Raw genomic sequence first — 17,569 nt, 5'->3', positions numbered from 1 at the left:
AGCCCTGGTCCAATCACTCCCCCTCCTGTGATAAGCATTTCACTGTCAATAGAAAATTTACATAGAGAGCATCTTGTGAGCACGAGAGAAGCTTTCTGAGCCCTGCTACATACTACATTTAAAAACTCTGATTGTGTCACAATTGCTTTACTCAGTAAAATAAATGATACATCCTTGGAATCAGGGTCTCTTTTCCTACAATATACTGCTCTCACATGAGGTAGCAAAACTTGGTGATAGATTCCCGATAATAAAATAAACGCTTTATAGAGAACCTTTCTTCAGATTCATGCTACCTGAGCCACTGGCAGAGTGAATCAGTGTCTATTGCAGTCATGTCTGTTTTACTTTGAGACATTGCAGCTTTTCAGAGCTGACATAGTTTGAAAAGCCAGCCGGGGACTATTGTGTCTTTCTCCCCGCCCCAATCCCCATGACTGACAGGTGTCTCCCCATAAACATACATTAGACGAAACCCATTACTCAAGGAGATCGGGGAAAAGAGAAATAACCATAGACCTACCTCGAACTATTCATCTGAGGAGCAATATTCCCTAGCCGGCTTTGAAAAGTATGTTTTCTCTGAAACACCACTGCTAGTGATGGGCGAACCCGAACAGTAAAGTCCTGGGACCATACCGAACACCTAGTGTTCATACACGGACCCCGAACACAGATTTCTCCAGAAAGTCCATGTCACTGTTCTGGTTCGTCATCTGTATGACAGCTCGATAAACACCGGCAACTCTGATCGGCCGTAAGTTAGTTACTGCCTGTTCCAGAGCTGCAGTTACCACGCTGTCAGATGACAGCATGTAAGCCAGCAGCTGTGACATGCGGTAAAAAGGTTACCGCCAATCACTCGCGTCAGCTTATGTGAGAGAGTACTACTATCATCGGCGTACACCTGCTGTCGCAGATAAAATGACATGGGGTCTCCATTCTTGATAACCAGTGCATCAAAACCGACAGCTGCAGGCTGCAACCCTCAGCTGTCAGCTTTATCATGGCTGATTTTCAAGAATAGAGGGGTCCCATGCCGTTTTTTGAAAAACGTATTAAAATAAATAATTTTAAAAACCAGCGTGGGGTCCCCCTCCGATTTTTGACAACCAGTCAAGCTAAAGCTGGGACCTGGTATTCTCAGACTGGTAAGGGGCCATAAATATTCCCCTCCCCACCCTAAAAATAGCAGCCTGCAGCCGCCTCAAAAAAGGCACTTCAATTAGATTCACCAATTCTGGTGCTTTGTCTGGCTCTTCCCACTTGCCCTGGTGCTGTGGTAAGTGGGATAACATTTGTGGGCTTTATGTTAGCCGTTTTATGGCTGCTGACATCAAGCCCCAGAGATTAGTAATAGAGAGGCGTCTATATTACTAACTCCATAGTTAGATTGTCAAAAGAAAACACAGCCAGAATCAAGTCCTTTATTTGAAATTAGATTAAAAAAGGTAAGTTACATTCACTTTTACGCCTTATCCACTGAAGCCATTGCCACTTGTAAAAGAAAATAATATACCACTGTATTCCTCACCTGTCTGACTTGAAAATAATCCTCCAATGCACATGTCACCTGTGAAAGAGTAAAAAAAAATAACTATATTCCTCACCTCTCCAGTGAGAACATAATCAATTTGTTTCTTGATGAGTCTAGCTATGCTACATCTAGTTGGAGGCTGAATGCTGGCATATGGCTGGGAATGTTTTTTTTTGTTTGTTTTTCTAATCTTTGAAAGTTGACATGGGCATTGGAGGATTATCTTTACATCAGGCAGGTGAGGGATATAGTAGGTTTATTATTTTAATTATTTTACAGGGGATATGGGTTTCAGTGGATTAGGAGTCAACGTGAGTATAACTTTGCTTTTTTACTTTGAAAAAAAAGGTGTCCGTGTTTATTTCAATTAAATGACTTCATTCAGGGTGTTTTTATTTGCAATATGACTATGGAGTTAACATTGTGGGCGTCTTATATACACCTCTCCATTACTAACCCCTGGGCTTGAAGTCAGCTGCCAATACAAATCTGACAATCCCAATGCTATTACCCCACTTGCCAACGCACCAGGGCAAGTGGGAAGAGTGAGGCTAAGTGCCGGATTTGGTGCATCTTATTGATGCTTCATGGCTGGGGGCTGATGTTGTTAGCCTGGGAGTGGGGCAATTTCCCAGGCCTCTTCCCTGGCTGTTAATATCAGTCCACAGCTGTCTGTTTAGCCTTTGCTGGTTTGAATTTATGGGGATACCCCACGTCATTTATTTTCTAGCATCCACCTGTAAAATTACCAGTAAAGGCTAAACAAACAGCTGGAAGCTGATATTAATGGCCTGGGAACCTTTCCTAGGTTATTAACACCAGCCCTCAGGTGTTTCTGAAAATTTACGGAGGTACCTGTGTCGTGTTTTTTTTTTTTTTTTATCATCCATTTTTTTATTGATCAACAAGTACAGTAAGATGCACACTCAAGGTAACATTAGTTCACAGCAGGTGTTCAAGCAGCTGGAAACTTCAGTAATATTAAAATGTTCCTCAAAGTTTCTCATGAGGTTTCAACGCCTCGCAGCTGCCAGTAGACCCAGTGGCTGTGAACTTTTGTAACCAAAAGGTTACCTGAGTTGAAGCCATCGGGTCTCACGGTAGCTCCAGTGCCGGACTGTTGAATGCCGAGTGCAGGACCTGCGGGCATTCATCAGTCCGACACTTGCAAAGCAAGCGAAACAGCTGCTATGACCTCAGGTGACCTTACTGTTCTTGTTAATAAATTTTAAAAAATAATTAAAAAAACGCATGTGGGTTCCTCGTAATTTTCATAATCATCGGTGGGAATGCCAATGGCTGGGGCTGATGTTAATTTTCTGGGAAGGAGGCAATATCTATAAAGGTTCCCAGGTTATTAATATCCGCTCACAGCTGTTTTTTTATCCTTTAGTGGTTATTATAGGGGATACCCCCAAAATGACATGGGGTCCCACCTATACTCAATAAACTGCAGACTTAACAGACAGCTGCAGGCTGATATTAATAGCCTAGGAAAGCCCCTCTCACAAACTTAAGACATCAGTCCTCAGCAACTCCAGAAGTGGCGCATACATAATATGCCCCAAATCTGGTACTTGGCCTCGCTCTTACCACCTGCCCTGTGGCAAATAATATCCATGGCCTCTTACCAGTCAGGAAACACCAACCCCCAGCCATCTGCTTTAGCTTGGCTGATTGTCAAAAATGAGGAGGAACCCATACTGTTTCTTAAAATTAATTATTTAAATAATTTTTTGTTAAAAAACGGCGTAGGACCCCTCTGTTCTTGATAATTAGGCATGATATAGCTGACAGCTGAGGGTTGAAGCCCGCAGCTGTTGGTTTTGCCTGTCCTGGTTATCAAAAATAGAAGAGACCCCACTTCATTTTTTTTTACTATTGTTTGTTTATAGAACTGGCGCAGGCTGATGAATACTCTAATAAGGCTTGCCTGCTGTCACTGTTATCAGTGACAACAGGTTTATGCTGATGAGAGTAGAATGTTAGGGTACCGTCACATTTAGCGATGCACCAGCGATCCCGACAACGATACGACCCGGTCAGGATCGCTGGTGCATCGCTAAATGGTCGCTAGTGAGCTGCCAAACAGGCAGATCTCACCAGCGAAGTGTCGGCGGTCGTTACTTACCTGTCAGACGCGGCGATGAAGACGTCTCCCGCCCGCGTCCACGCGTCGCTCGTCGGCGCCAGCAGGATGCGACCTACGAGAAACGGCCCAGGACATTCTCGCGCGATCAGCGATAGCCAGCGGGGGAGCCGGTCGGAGGTAAGTATCACACATAGCGATATCACTAGCAATATCGCTGCTGCGTCACACAATCGGTGACGCTTAAGTGATATCGCTAGTGATCTCGCTTAGTGTGATGGGGCCTTTAGCCTGTGTACCGCCGGTCACAGGTTCTGGCTCACTCTGTCATCTGTATGACAGCATGGTAACCGCAGCACTCTTACCGGTGGTAACAATCTTACCGCCAATCAGATCGTGTGTTTGCCACGCAGATGACAGCGTGGCAGACAACGAATGTTCGGGCCCCCCATTCATCTAGATGGGGTCCTGGTTCGATTTCAGGGACTGTTATGGTACCTGAACCAAACTATTTTTAAATATTCGCCAAACATCCTGGACCCAAACATCCACTGGTTCACCCATCACTAACCACAGCATCTCAGAATAAAGGTAACACTGCTGAAATAGTGCAGCTAGGCTCTGATTCATGATGCTCATGTGCCCATGGTTCAGGCAGCATAATTGTGATGACAGGTTACTTTTAACATAAAGGTTTGTAACCTAATGACAGCCTCTTTTTAAATAAAACAGATCCAGCTATCATGTGATCACCATTTCTGCATCCCTGGTGAGCCACTGTCATCACTGTGGAAATTTGCAGCCTGCCATGCATGTGATACAGTCGTTTGAACACAAGATGAACATTCAAATGACTTAACACACATGTAATACATGACCACTAGCCTAGGGTCTTGAGCACTTAGTAGCTTAGCAAAAGGGTTGTCCTACTGTGATGACCTCCTGTCATTTCAAGTGAATAAGCTGTTATTGGAAATGACATACTGAGATTCTCTTCTATAAATTGTCATCTCATTCATGAACATACAGAAGCACCTGTCAATATCCGATTTCTTATATGAAGTCCTGTAGTTGTCATTTTGTACCCAAGAATGAACATCACATTGTTCCTGGAATTTCATTACACTTCTTAATTTCATCAGTAATATCTGTGTAATCTACCTGACATATTGTTTCCAGCATTGTATCCCACAAAACTAAGGTAAAATAAAATCCAACTCACCATGATTGCATCTTGAGGGTGTTCCGAGTCTGGAAGCACCTTTAGGGTGCGCAGACACCTGAAACGCGTTGATGCAGGTCATGTGAACTTGTATTGCTGACTGTGTGTGTCCTCCAAATTGCTTATGTGAATAAAGAATCAGAGTTCGTGGAGCTGGAGTCTCTTCCTTTTGCATCCCAAGAAACTGCTTGTTCTCTTGTAAGCAACCTGACCGTTTTGGCTTTATTATCTATTACAGGATATGTTTGATCCTCATGGGTGGGCAGAAGATTCCTATTACGAGGCTCTAGGTACGTGTTCACCATATACTGTAGTAAAATACAAAATGCAATAAAAGTTGGACTTAGCTTGGTAGTCCACACCCCTCTGTTCTCATCACAATCGGTAGTGTTTGGCCAACATTTACTTAAAGGGGTTGTCCAGACTAAATACAGTCTTGCCCTCATCCATTTTACCATCTGGTGCACTGTAAAATGGGAAAAAATCCAAATGCAGTGGGTGGAAAAATCCACTTTTTTTAATTATTTTTTATAGTGGTTATTGTGCAGTAAAAATGACAAAAAAAAGGTCTATAATTTACCCCTCCAATCCCCCACATGTGCACAGAGGACTTGACCATTTCCGTTTTTTCCTCACTTGATGTCTTTGAAACTTTATTGCCAGTTTAATATCCAATAATGCTTGCTTAATAAGTGATACCTCATCCAGTGCTAGAATTGCATTGGAATATATATGCCTGAAGTAAAATCACTTACTCTTTCGCCTCATTGGGAGACACAGAACCATGGGTGTTATGCTGCTGTCCACTAGGAGGCGACACTATGCATAATCTGAAAAAGATTAACTTTGGCTCCTCCTCTACAGTATACACCCCTGGACGGCGTCAGCCTTCTCCAGTTTTTGCTTAGTGTCTTAGTGTTTTTCCGACGGATTACAGATGAAGAAAAGTCGGTCTCCAGCGAGACTCCCAGCATGGCTCCTTCCTTGGCCCCCTATTATGGGGTGCCCGGTTGAAGTTGAGATGGCTATTCCCCATGTCGCTCCTTCCCCAGTCCCTCGGGTACTGGTTCGAAGTCGAGACCCCCCCTCCTTCTGGGTTGAGGTCGAGGCGAGGATGAAGACCCCTGATGGTGACAGACGCACCCTCCCTAATCCCCCTCTGGGGGCATTAGGTTGAGACGCCTCAGGAAGGGTTTGTATAAGGCAGCATTCTGCAGCTTAAACAGCCAGGGACCCCAGCCCTGCTGCGGGCTCCTGTTGGGGCCGGGGGAGAGTGCAGGCAGACATGGCACATACAGAGACAGGGCTCCCTGCGCCCCTGTCTCTGCGGCAGCTTCAGCTCTATAGCCCCTCAGGGGGACCCCCCACATGGCCCCGTTACCGCTGTTAGCCCCACCGCTATCCTGCCTCGCAATCTCCGGAGGGGTCTGGTTCAAATCCGACCAAACACCCCCATCCCCCACCCCACCCCCCCGGACATCCGCGCCGGCCTGGAGCCCTTCCGGGCATCAGGCTTCTAATTTAGACCACGGCTTCGGCCTAGCTGAAGCCGCTGCCTCCCCACCCCCCGGATGACGAATATGACACTCTACAGTGTCATAGAAGGGGAGGATCGAGGCAGAAAGGGCGCGTTTTTACATAGCCCTGCGCGCTCTTTTCAGCTCTCCGCCCCTTCTTCTTCCTCCTCGTCTTCTCGGCGGCCATCTTCGCTGCAGCAGAAGCCGTCTGTGACATCAGCAGCAACGTCCGCAGTCTGCGGGAGTGGCACAGGACTGTAAATTGTTGGCGCTGGACCTAGGGGCACACTGGTGGGGTAAGATCACAGCTGGGTTCTCTTTACTCGGCTGTGAATCCATATTCCCTATAAGGCTCTCTTCCTCTGTGTAGCCACCCCTGTAAGGTCCTCTGCTAGCCAGCCTCTATGCACTATGCCGGGCTCAAGGAAGAGAACCAGGCAGGACTGCTTTTATGCTTTCTGCACAGCCTGCAAAACCACTCTCCCTAGTGGCAGCACGTACCCGCACTGCCGGGATTGTATCCAAAATACTGGGTCAGAGCCAGCCCCAAAGAAGCCCCTACCATTGCTTCAGCGCCTGCTACCATGCCGGAATGGGCTACTCAGATGTCGCAGTCTATGACACAGTCCATAGATAATCTAACCTCCACACTACTCCAGGCTCTGCAGGGTCAGGCCTCGGCTATGAACGTTACCCAGCAAAGGGACAGCTCGTCTCAAGGACATGCCATTTCCGACACTCACAGACGTAAGCGGACCCACAGGTCGCGTTCATCCTCGTCATCCCATAGCACACGGTCATCACCCTCCAGGGAGAGACACCGTGGTTCCAGGTCATCTAGACCGTCCCCTAACAGAGACAGACAACGTAGATCTCCACAGCGATCCCCGACCACAGAAGACCTCCGCCCCAGTTCGCCCACCAGGGAACGCCTTAGCGACACGCAGGAATCGGAAGGCATCTGTGACTCCGACTCAGACAACGAAACGGAGAGGTCTCTGGTCCCTAGCCCCCCGAGCAATAGTTGAGGACGTAATTTCTTCCATCCATCGGGTGCTGGACATTTCTGATCCACCCCCGGAAGCCCCAGAACACAAGATTTGCTTTGAAAGTGTTCTGAAACCACCTAAGGTCTTCTCTAATCACCCGGAATTTCAGGCGATACTTACTAAGCAGTTTTCGCAGCCTGAGAAGAAATTCGCCAATCACAAATATTTGGAAGCAAGGTACCCCTTCCCACAGAAGGAAACCAAGAAGTGGACTGATCCACCCAAAGTGGACCCCCCAGTCTCTAGGCTAGCAGCACAGACCCTCCTCTCACTGCCAGATAGCTCAACCCTCAGGGACGCAGCAGACCGGCAGGTAGAGCGCATGGCTCGTTAAATCTTCGAAGCGGCAGGGGCCTCTCTGGCTCCCGCGTTCGCTTCAGTCTGGGCGGCCAAGGCCTTTCTGGCTTGGGCCAAAAAATTGCAGGCTGGCCTCCAAGCCTCAAATCCTGAGCTGTCAGACCAGGCGGTTCAAATAGCGGTGGTAGCATGGGGGTAAGAGTACCTCTCTCCCTCAACTAAAACCTAAACGCACGTTCAAAAGGCGTAACCAAACTCGATTCCGATTCTTTCAGAATTCTTCAGGCTGGTCCGTATCGCGCCCAGCACAAAATCGTAACCGCTCTCCGCGCAGAGACAACCCACAGGCAGCGCAGAGGCCGGACAGGACCTGGCAGTCGAAAGCAGGCCAGGCAAAGCCCAAAGGAGGGAAACCTCAGACTTTCTCCTCATCATGACTCACGAATTCCGGAAGACACCTCACCCGTAGGCGGACGACTGCTACTCTTTCAGCAGGTTTGGCTGCCTATTACAGAAGACAGGTGGGTCAAGGAAATAGTGTCTTCCGGATACAAGATCGAGTTCACGAACCGGTTCTTCCTCTCTGTTCCCCCAAAACCGCCAGACAAGGCTCGTGCCTTCCATCAAGCCGTTTCCTCCCTCCTTCAGGCAGGAGTCATAGTACCGGTCCCTGCAGAAGAGCGCTTCCAAGGGTTCTACTCCAATCTGTTCGTAGTCCCCAAGAAGGGAGGCAGCGTCCGGCCCGTGCGAGACCTAAAACAACTCAACAAGTATGTTCAGGTTCGTCATTTTCGCATGGAATCCCTTCGGTCAATCATTGCGTCCATGGAGAGGAGAATATCTCGCCTCCATAGACATACAAGATGCATACCTACATATACCGATTGCTCCCGCCCATCAGAGATTTCTCAGATTCGCAATCAACCAGGACCACTACCAGTTCGTGGCTCTCCCGTTCGGACTCGCCATGGCTCCCAGAACCTTTACCAAGATCATGGCAGCCACCATGGACGTTCTACACTCCAGAGGCATAGTAGTCGTTCCATACCTGGAAGACCTTCTCATCAAGGCTTCCACCTTCAAGGATTGCGAGATCGGCGTCTCAATCACTATCGACACTCTGAGTCGACTGGGCTGGTTAGTCAACTTACAAAAGTCATCAACTACCCCGAGTCAGTCTCTGACCTTCCTGGGGATGTTATTCAACACCTCCAGAGGTCTGGTGCTCCTTCCCAGGGACAAGGCACTGGCTCTCCATCTAGGAGTCCGCATACTCCTCCGCAATTCCCCCCGATCTCTCCGGTTTGCCATGAGAGTACTCGGCAGGATGGCAGCAGCAATGGAGGTGCTACCTTTGGCCAGTTTCACCTCAGGCCTCTTCAACTAGCCATCCTCAAGTCCTGGGACAGGAATCCTTTCTCCCTCGACAGGAAGTTCCGGATAACATCGGCAACCAGGAGGTCCCTACACTGGTGGCTCAAGCCAACCTCACTTGCAACGGGAAAATCCTTTCTCTCAGGTCAATGGAAGGTCCTGACCACCGACGCGAGCCTGACAGGTTGGGGTGCGGTGCACCTACATCACAAGGCACAGGGCAAGTGGTCACCAGTGGAGGCGAACATGCCCATCAACATCCTGAAAATTTGGGCCATCTTCCTGGCATTGAGAGCTTTTCGTCAATTACTGGCAGCCTCTCATATCAGAGTACAGTTGGGCAATGCCACGGCAGTGGCATATGTGAATCACCAAGGTGGGACCCACAGTACCCAGGCAATGAGAGAAGTGGCACATATCCTCCACTGGGCGGAAGACACGAGGTCGGTACTCTCTGCGGTCCACATTCCGGGTGTGGACAACTGGGAAGCCGACTTCCTCCGCAGACAAGGAATGAACTCGGGTGGTCTCTCCATCCCGAAATTTTTCGCTAGATCTGCCATCGCTGGGGGACCTCGGACGTGGACCTAATGGCATCCCATCTCAATGCAAAGGTCCCCAATTTCATGGCCAAGACACACGATCCACGGTCGTTCGGATCAGATGCCCTGGTTCAGGACTGGACCCAGTTCCAGCTTCTGGGCATTTTTCCACCTCTCCCCGATATCCAGAGTCGTGAGGAAGATCAAACAAGAGGGAGTTCCAACCATCCTGATCGCGCCAGACTGGCCCAGACATACATGGTACGCCAACGTCATGCAACTTACAGCAGACGTCTCCTGGCATCTCCCCGACCGTCCCGATCTTCTGTCACAAGGCCCGTTCTTCCACCAGAACTCAGGGGCCCTCAGTTTGACGGCGTGGCCCTTGAGACCTGGGTTCTAACCCAGGCAGGGCTCTCACCGGATGTCATTAGAACCATGATCAGGGCACGGAAGCCAGCCTCCGCCAAGATCTATTACCGTACCTGAAGAGCTTTCTTTACCTGGTGCGAATCCCGCAGCCAGATCCCACTCCCTTATTCCCTCCCAAAAGTTCTTGGTTTTCTTCAATTGGGCCTGGACGCCAGGCTATCCCTGGGCTCGCTTAAGAGCCAGATGTCAGCGATCTCAGTGCTTTTTCAGAGACACATTAATAACTAGCCGCAAGTGAGGACTTTTCTCCAGGGGGTCTCCCGATTGGTTCCCCCCTACAGACGTCCACTGGAGACGTGGGACCTCAACCTGGTCCTGACAACATTGCAGGCACCACCTTTCGAACCACTTAAGGAAGTCCCACTCCGCCTTCTATCACAGAAGGTGGTCTTTCTGGTGGCAATCACCTCACTACGCAGGGTGTCTGAACTGTCGGCTATCTCCTGCAGACGGCCCTTCCTGGCCTTTCACCAGAACAAGGTGGTTCTCCGTACAGTTCCATCCCTCCTTCCGAAGGTTGTGTCCAACTTCCACCTCAATGAGGAAATTTCACTGCCATCCCTTTGCCCGGTTCCGGTTCATAGAGTGGAGAAGGCTCTGCATACGCTTGACCTCGTCAGTGCATTGCGTATATACGTGTCTAGGACTGCACCCTTCCGGAAGTCTGATTCCCTTTTCCTTCTTCCGGAAGGCGTTCGCAAGGGTCTGCCGGCTTCCAAAGCTACCCTTGCCAAGTGGATCAAGTCCACCATACAAGAGGCTTACCGCCTTAACAACTCTCCTCTTCCTGCCGGTATCACGGCACATTCTACGCGGGCGGTAGGGGCCTCCTGGGCCATTCGGCATCAGGCTTCGGCACAGCAAGTGTGTAAGGCGGCCACCTGGACTAGCCTACACACGTTTACGAAACACTACAAAGTTCATACCCAGTCCTCAGCGGACGCGAACCTGGGTAAACGGGTTCTGCAGGCGGCAGTGCCCCAAGTTTAGGGACCTGTCAGCACAATATTCGTCCATTGCTTCCCACCCAGGGACTGCTTTGGGACGTCCCATGGTTCTGTGTCCCCCAATGAGGCGACAGAGTAAAGGAGATTTTTGTGTACTCACCGTAAAATCTCTTTCTCTTAGCCTCTAATTGGGGGACACAGCTCCCACCCTGTTGCCCTTACGGGCCGTTGTTACGGTTGAGTTCTCAGATTGTTCTTTGAGCTCGTACATAGTGGCCTTCTTACAGGCATGGTTATATTATTTCTGTTATGTTCCTCCTAATGCTTTTGCACAAAACTGGAGAAGGCTGACGCCGTCCAGGGATGTATACTGCAGAGGAGGAGCCAAAGTTAATCTTTTTCAGATTATGCATAGTGTCGCCTCCTAGTGGACAGCAGCATAACACCCATGGTTCTGTGTCCCCCAATTAGAGGCTAAGAGAAAGAGATTTTACGGTGAGTACACAAAAATCTCCTTTTTATTTCCATGTCTTTCATTGTTTTTATTTTTCAATTGCAGCAAAAGCCCAAAAGATTGAAATGGACAAACTAGAAAAGGCAAAAAAAGAACGAACAAAGGTGAATCTGTCTAGATGGCTTGTGGGTGTAGTTTATAGAATTAAAGGCGCTGATTTGGTCTAGAGGGAATTCTGAGTTAATATTGTTCAGGGCTCCTATCTATTTTCTGTAGCATAGATGGATACAAAAGACCCATTTATCTAATTTTGGACATCTCCTTTAAGAGAATGCTTTAGGTCTATCTGCTTTTCTTTGAAACACTATACATGACAAATTTGTGCCACGTAAAACCTCTGAGCTTGGATAGATTTATAGTTCATCATTTTACTACTTCTAACTTTCAGATTGAGTTTGTGACTGGAACTAAAAAAGGTACGACTACCAGCGCACCAACCGGAACAACAAGTACCACAACAACAGCGACAGCAGGTGAGTCTCTATTAGATGTTTGTGATGAGCCCAGGTGCTCGTTTCTCGAGTTTGCCTAAGGTGCTCGGGTACGCCCCATGTATCGCGGCTTTCAAGTGACATGTTTGCGTCCCGTGCCTGCATGTTTTGTGACTATCTAACAGCCTCGAAACATGCGGGCACAGGGACTCGAACATGTCACTCAAGCACCCGCAATACTCAGTGCATACCCAAGCACCTTAGGCAAACTCGAGTAACGAGCACTTGCGCCCAACACTGGTTTCTACCTTTGCATGGAACCATAGAGGAAGGTATGCATGGCCATCTAATTATTATGCTATATCTACAGATGCGCAAAAGAGGAAGAGCAAGTGGGACTCCGCTATACCAATGACAACCATTACCCAGCCCACCATCCTCACTACCACTGCCACATTGCCCTCTGTTGTCACAGTAACCACTAGCGCCAGTGGCTCAAAGACTACCGTCATCTCCGCTGTAGGTACTATCGTCAAGAAGGCTAAGCAATGATCCCACTAACTGGGCTCCAGTAATAAACTCGTATTTTCCTGACTCCGAACTGCTCAATATTCACAAAACAAAGTTTATTGGATGTGAATCTTTGTTCCAGCAGCTCTAGAAGATTTGCTGCAATGTGGTAGGGGGACAATGAGTGGGAAGACTGTGTTCCCTTCTTCCATTAACACGTCAGAAGCTTGGATCCTCTGTTGGAAATCAATGTACAGTTTGTGAATTACTTGATCGTTCTCAGATATATAGAAGTCTGTTTCTGCTTTTTATTTCAATTAAGTATTAAATTCTTAAGTGTTTTTTATTACAACTCCAATGTTTGCAAATTCTTTTTTGTAGTTTTTACCTTTAAAGTGCTTCTATCCAGTAACATCCCACAGCAGGACATGTGAAACTATTTGGATGGTCACACTTTTCACCACCAAACTAAGAGGCAGGATCCTCAGTAACTGGCTGATTGCTCTGGAGTCTGCATTTTGAAAGAGGTTGTCTCTGATTGGTCTATCCATTTAGGGGAACTTTTTTTGTGATGTAGCAAGGTTCTTGGAAATGCATTCTCTATAGCTTTAGAATGGGACTTGCTTTTCGTGATCATTACTAATATTTGGGATTTACTACTGAAAAGGCATTTTGGTTTTCAACAGAATTTCTCTTCTCTGGAACTTATGGGTAGAAAATAGCCCCATGCGTTTAAGTATCTGTACAGATGGTACTACTTAACCAGTCTAAAAACCTTCTAGTATCACAAGATTGTCATCTCATTTTTCCCCTTACAATTGGCATTGCATAGCATTTTTTAACTTCTACAGCCATTTGGCCATGAAAACCAAACCATGAAATGCCCTTTGAACAACATCTCCTGAGAGCTTTCATAAAAAGTTTAGATCTCAATTGTAAGGCTGAGTTCACAAGTGGCGTTTTTTTCGCGTTTCTGCAGCGGTTTTAACCGCAAAAAATAAGCATCCCATGCATTCCTATGGGATTTCGCAATGCTGTGCTAATGCTGTGGTTTTTACCGCGGCGGAATTGCTTCGCTACAAATAAAAAAACGCAGCATGCTCATTAATTTCGCGGAATCGCGGCGATCCCGCACCCATAGGAATGCATTGTTCTGCTTACTTTCCGCATGTGGCTGTGCACACCATGCGAAAAGTAAGCAAAAACATTTGCGGATGGTACCCACGGTCCGGAGGAGAGGAGACGGTCCTCCGGGCTTTGGGTACCATATCCCTGTAAAAAATAGAATTTAAAATGAAAAATATTGTTATTCTCACCTTCCGACATCCCGCTCAGCCTTCCCGCCTCTCTCCACGCTCCCGGTCCCAGTAAGCCTTTGCGAGCGATGACGTTCGTTCTCGCGGGATCGCGAAGTCTCGCGGTCATTCGTGCGACGTCATCACGAATGACCGCGAGACGTCGCGATCCCGCGAGAATGGACGTCATCGCGGTAATTGTCGCAAAGGATTACTGGGACCGGGAGCGTGGAGAGAGGCGGGAAGGCTGCGCGGGACGTCGGAAGGTGAGAATAACAATATTTTTTTTTATTATTATTATTATTTTTTTACATCCTATCTTTTACTATTGATGCCGCATAGGCAGCCTCAATAGTAAAAAGTTGGTCACACTCGTCAAACACTATGTTTGACGAATGTGACCAACCTGTCAATCAGTTCTCCAAGCGATGCTACAGATCGCTTGGAAAACGCTAGCAATTCTGTAAGCTAATTACGCTTGCAAAATGCTAGTTTTTCCGCGGGAAAATCGCGGGAATTTAAAATGCGATTTTCCCGCGGAATGGAATTCCGGAATTCTCGCTGTAATTTCCGTGAGAGTTCCGCTACGTGTGAACCCAGCCTAAATGTCGCAACCAAAGAGAGACATCTGTGCCCTATACTAGAATCATAGAATCGTAGAGTTGGAAGGGACCTCCTGGGCCATCTGGTCCAACCCCCTGCTCAAAGCAGGATTCGCTAAATCTTCCCAGTCAGATGTCTGTCCAGCCTCTGTTTGAAGACTTCCATTGAAGGAGAACTCACCACTTCTCGTGGCAGCCTGTTCCACTCATTGATCACTCTAACTGTCAAAAAGTTTTTTCTAATATCTAATCTGTGTCTCCTCCCATTCAGTTTCATCCCATTGCTTCTAGTCTTTCCTTGTGCAAATGAGAATAAAGTTGATCCTTCTACAATGTGACAGCCCTTTAGATATTTGTAGACAGCTATTAAGTCTCCTCTCAGTCTTCTCTTTTTCAAACTAAACATTCCCAAATCCTGCAACCTTTCCTCATAAGACAGGGTTTGCAGACCGGTCACCATTCTGGTCGCTCTTTTCTGAACTTGCTCCAGTTTGTTGATGTCTTTTTTAAAATGTGGTGCCCAAAACTGGACACAATATTCCAGATGAGGTCTGACCAAAGAGGAGTAGAGGGCAATAATGACTTCACGTGATCTAGACTGTATGCTTCTGTTAATACATCCTAGAATTGCATTTGCCTTTTTTGCTGCTGCATCACACTGTTGACTCATATTCAGTCTGTGATCTATTAGTATACCCAAGTCTTTTTCACATGTGCTGTCACTTAGCCCTATTCCTCCTATTCTGTATATGCTTTTTTCATTTTTATTGCCCAGATGTAGTACTTTGCATTTCTCCCCGTTAAAAACCATTCTGTTAGTTGCTGCCCACTTCTCCAGTTTATTTATATCTTTTTGAATCCTCTCTCTCTCTTCTCTAGTATTAGCTATCCCTCCTAGCTTTGTGTCATCAGCAAATTTAATCAGTTTCATCTAAATCGTTGATAAAGATGTTGAACAATACAGGGCCCAGGACAGAGCCCTGTGGTACCCCACTTGAGACATTCTTCCAACTGGATGTGCAGCCATTTACGACCACTCTTTGGGTCCGATCACTGAGCCAGTTATGAATCCACCTAACAGTTGCCTTGTCCATTCCATACTTAGTCATTTTTTCAAAAAGGATTGTATGAGAGACTTTGTCAAATGCTTTGCTGAAGTCAAGATATACTATATCTACAGCATTTCCTTGATCCACCCAATCAGTGATTCCGTCATAGAAGGAAATTAAGTTAGTCTGACATGACTTATTAGCTACAAACCCATGCTGACTCTGTTTAATCACTTCATTCTTATCCAGGTACTGACATACATGTTGTTTAATAATTTGTTCAAAGATCTTTCCTGGTATAGAAGTCAGACTCACCGGCCTATAGTTGCCTGGGTCCACCTTCTTCCCCTTTTTGAAGATAGGAACAACATTTGCTCTTCTCCAGTCTTCTGGCACTTCTCCTGTTCTCCAAGAATTTTCAAAGATTATGGAGAGGGGTTCAAAAATTTCTTCTGCTATCTCCTTTAGCAATCTGGCATCAATACTGTGAGCATATTTAGCCTTTTCTGCCAAATGTTTTCACTTCACAATAATAGGGCAGAGATGTTAAAAAATAATCTTTAAAAGGAGTCTTTTAACCAGGGCTGTGGAGTCGGTAAGCCACAGTTGCGACTCCGACTCCGACTCCTGGATTTTATCAGGCTCCGACTCCGGCTCCGACTCCTTCATAAATGGCCAATTCATAACAACAAATTTACTGTTGTAAAATATTAAACATCGTGCTTATTCAGTTTCTCACCATCATATAAGTAATCAGACCACTTAGAGCAAAAACTACATTTATTAGAATACAATTAGAATATAGCAAATAACTTTTATAAACTTTTCTAAACTGTAAGTAAATATGCAATAAACACTTTTATGCAGTTAATAATAAGAAATCTATAAATGTGTCCTCAGAAAAAGTATTGCCTCTGTCAGATCCTCCTTCATGGATGCCCTCAAATCTGATCTAATTATTTTGAGAGCAGAGAACAACCTCTCTACACTAACTTGTGTTGGTGGCAAAGCAGTAACCACTCGGGCAACATCTCTGACAATGTCAGGATACAGAGGAATCGCTTGTTGCACTGTTATTTTTGATGAACGGTCAAATTTCTCAATTTCTTTTAGTGCACATGAAAAATTCTGCTGAAATGTACTGGCTGTGTTCCTTGATGGGGATGACTCTTCTTCTATGCGGGAACGCTTTGCACGGTCCTTGTGATCCAAATATTTTTCGAAATTAAATTCTTCATCAGTTGATGATGAGGGTAAAGATGTGGCAGGACGACCAAATTCTTCTTGTTCCTCCTGACTGTTCTGCAACCCTTTCATCCTTACTGCTATTTCAAACAGAGCTTCTTTTCCTTTACTTAGCTGTTGATCATCAAAAGAATCCGATGCATTGGGTCTACATAAACAGCTGCCAAAAGAATGTTATTTTATAATAGTAGCTCCTCTCTCCATTTCATTGATGTAGCAATGCCACTTGCAATTTACCCTCCTCTTTGGGACAGGCAAAACATCAGGTTCTTCCACTCCTTTAAGAAAATACATGGAGTTAAGTCCTCTGCTTGTAATTTTTTAGTCACTGTAAATGGGTGCTCTAGCAATTTTTCCAGCTCAGTCACCTGATTCCACTGACTTTCATTTAGCGTCAGTTGAGGGTTAGCCATGTCTACAAGAAAGGTTTTCAGTTCAACCAAGCGCTGAATCATTAAGTAAGTACTGCCCCATCGTGTGGCTTGATCAATAATTGCCCCTTTTCCAGCACGTCTCTTCAAAATTGAGTCAATTTTAGGGGTTCTGGCAACAGTAGCCAATTTTCTCACCTTGCCAATCAGTGCAGCAGCATGTCCTTCTTGCAGACTGTCTCTTATAGCCAGCTGTAGCGTATGCACAACACAGCGCATGTGATGAATGAAAGAACATATTGACACAGTTTCAACAAGATCATCTAAACTATCATGTTGCTGTTCATCTGAAGCAACTTCAGTTTGCTCCTCAGTTACAATACTGTGTTCCTCTATTTCAAACATTTCTGTGTCTGTGGACCCAGAATGTTCTTCTAGCTGCTGGTCACCATCATTACTCTCATTCATTAGCTTAATAGTACTTATCATATTTGAAGCATTGTCAGTTACGACAGAAAGAACTTGTTCTTTTTTAAGTTCATAGTC

General features: G+C 46.3%; 1 protein-coding gene across 2 annotated transcripts in view; it reads left to right on the top strand.

Moving 5' to 3' along the window:
* Positions 1-12,813, top strand: part of SAP30BP (SAP30 binding protein) — a 131,010-nt gene extending 118,197 nt beyond the window's left edge. For both annotated transcript variants that reach the window (XM_073587949.1, XM_073587948.1), the window contains 4 exons: positions 5,087-5,138; positions 11,566-11,624; positions 11,909-11,993; positions 12,322-12,813. In XM_073587949.1, the coding sequence (XP_073444050.1) occupies positions 5,087-5,138; positions 11,566-11,624; positions 11,909-11,993; positions 12,322-12,503 (378 nt within the window). In that variant the 3' untranslated portion in view covers positions 12,504-12,813. The remainder of the gene's footprint in view (positions 1-5,086; positions 5,139-11,565; positions 11,625-11,908; positions 11,994-12,321) is intronic.
* The last annotated feature ends 4,756 nt before the right edge of the window (positions 12,814-17,569 follow it).

Source organism: Dendrobates tinctorius, unplaced genomic scaffold (genome assembly GCF_039654945.1).
Source record: "Dendrobates tinctorius isolate UK_male_01 unplaced genomic scaffold, ASM3965494v1 ptg000103l, whole genome shotgun sequence".
NCBI classification, from domain to species: Eukaryota; Metazoa; Chordata; class Amphibia; order Anura; family Dendrobatidae; genus Dendrobates; species Dendrobates tinctorius.
The sequence above is the reverse complement of the archived record's forward strand: the minus strand, read 5'-3'. Positions and strand labels throughout refer to the sequence as shown.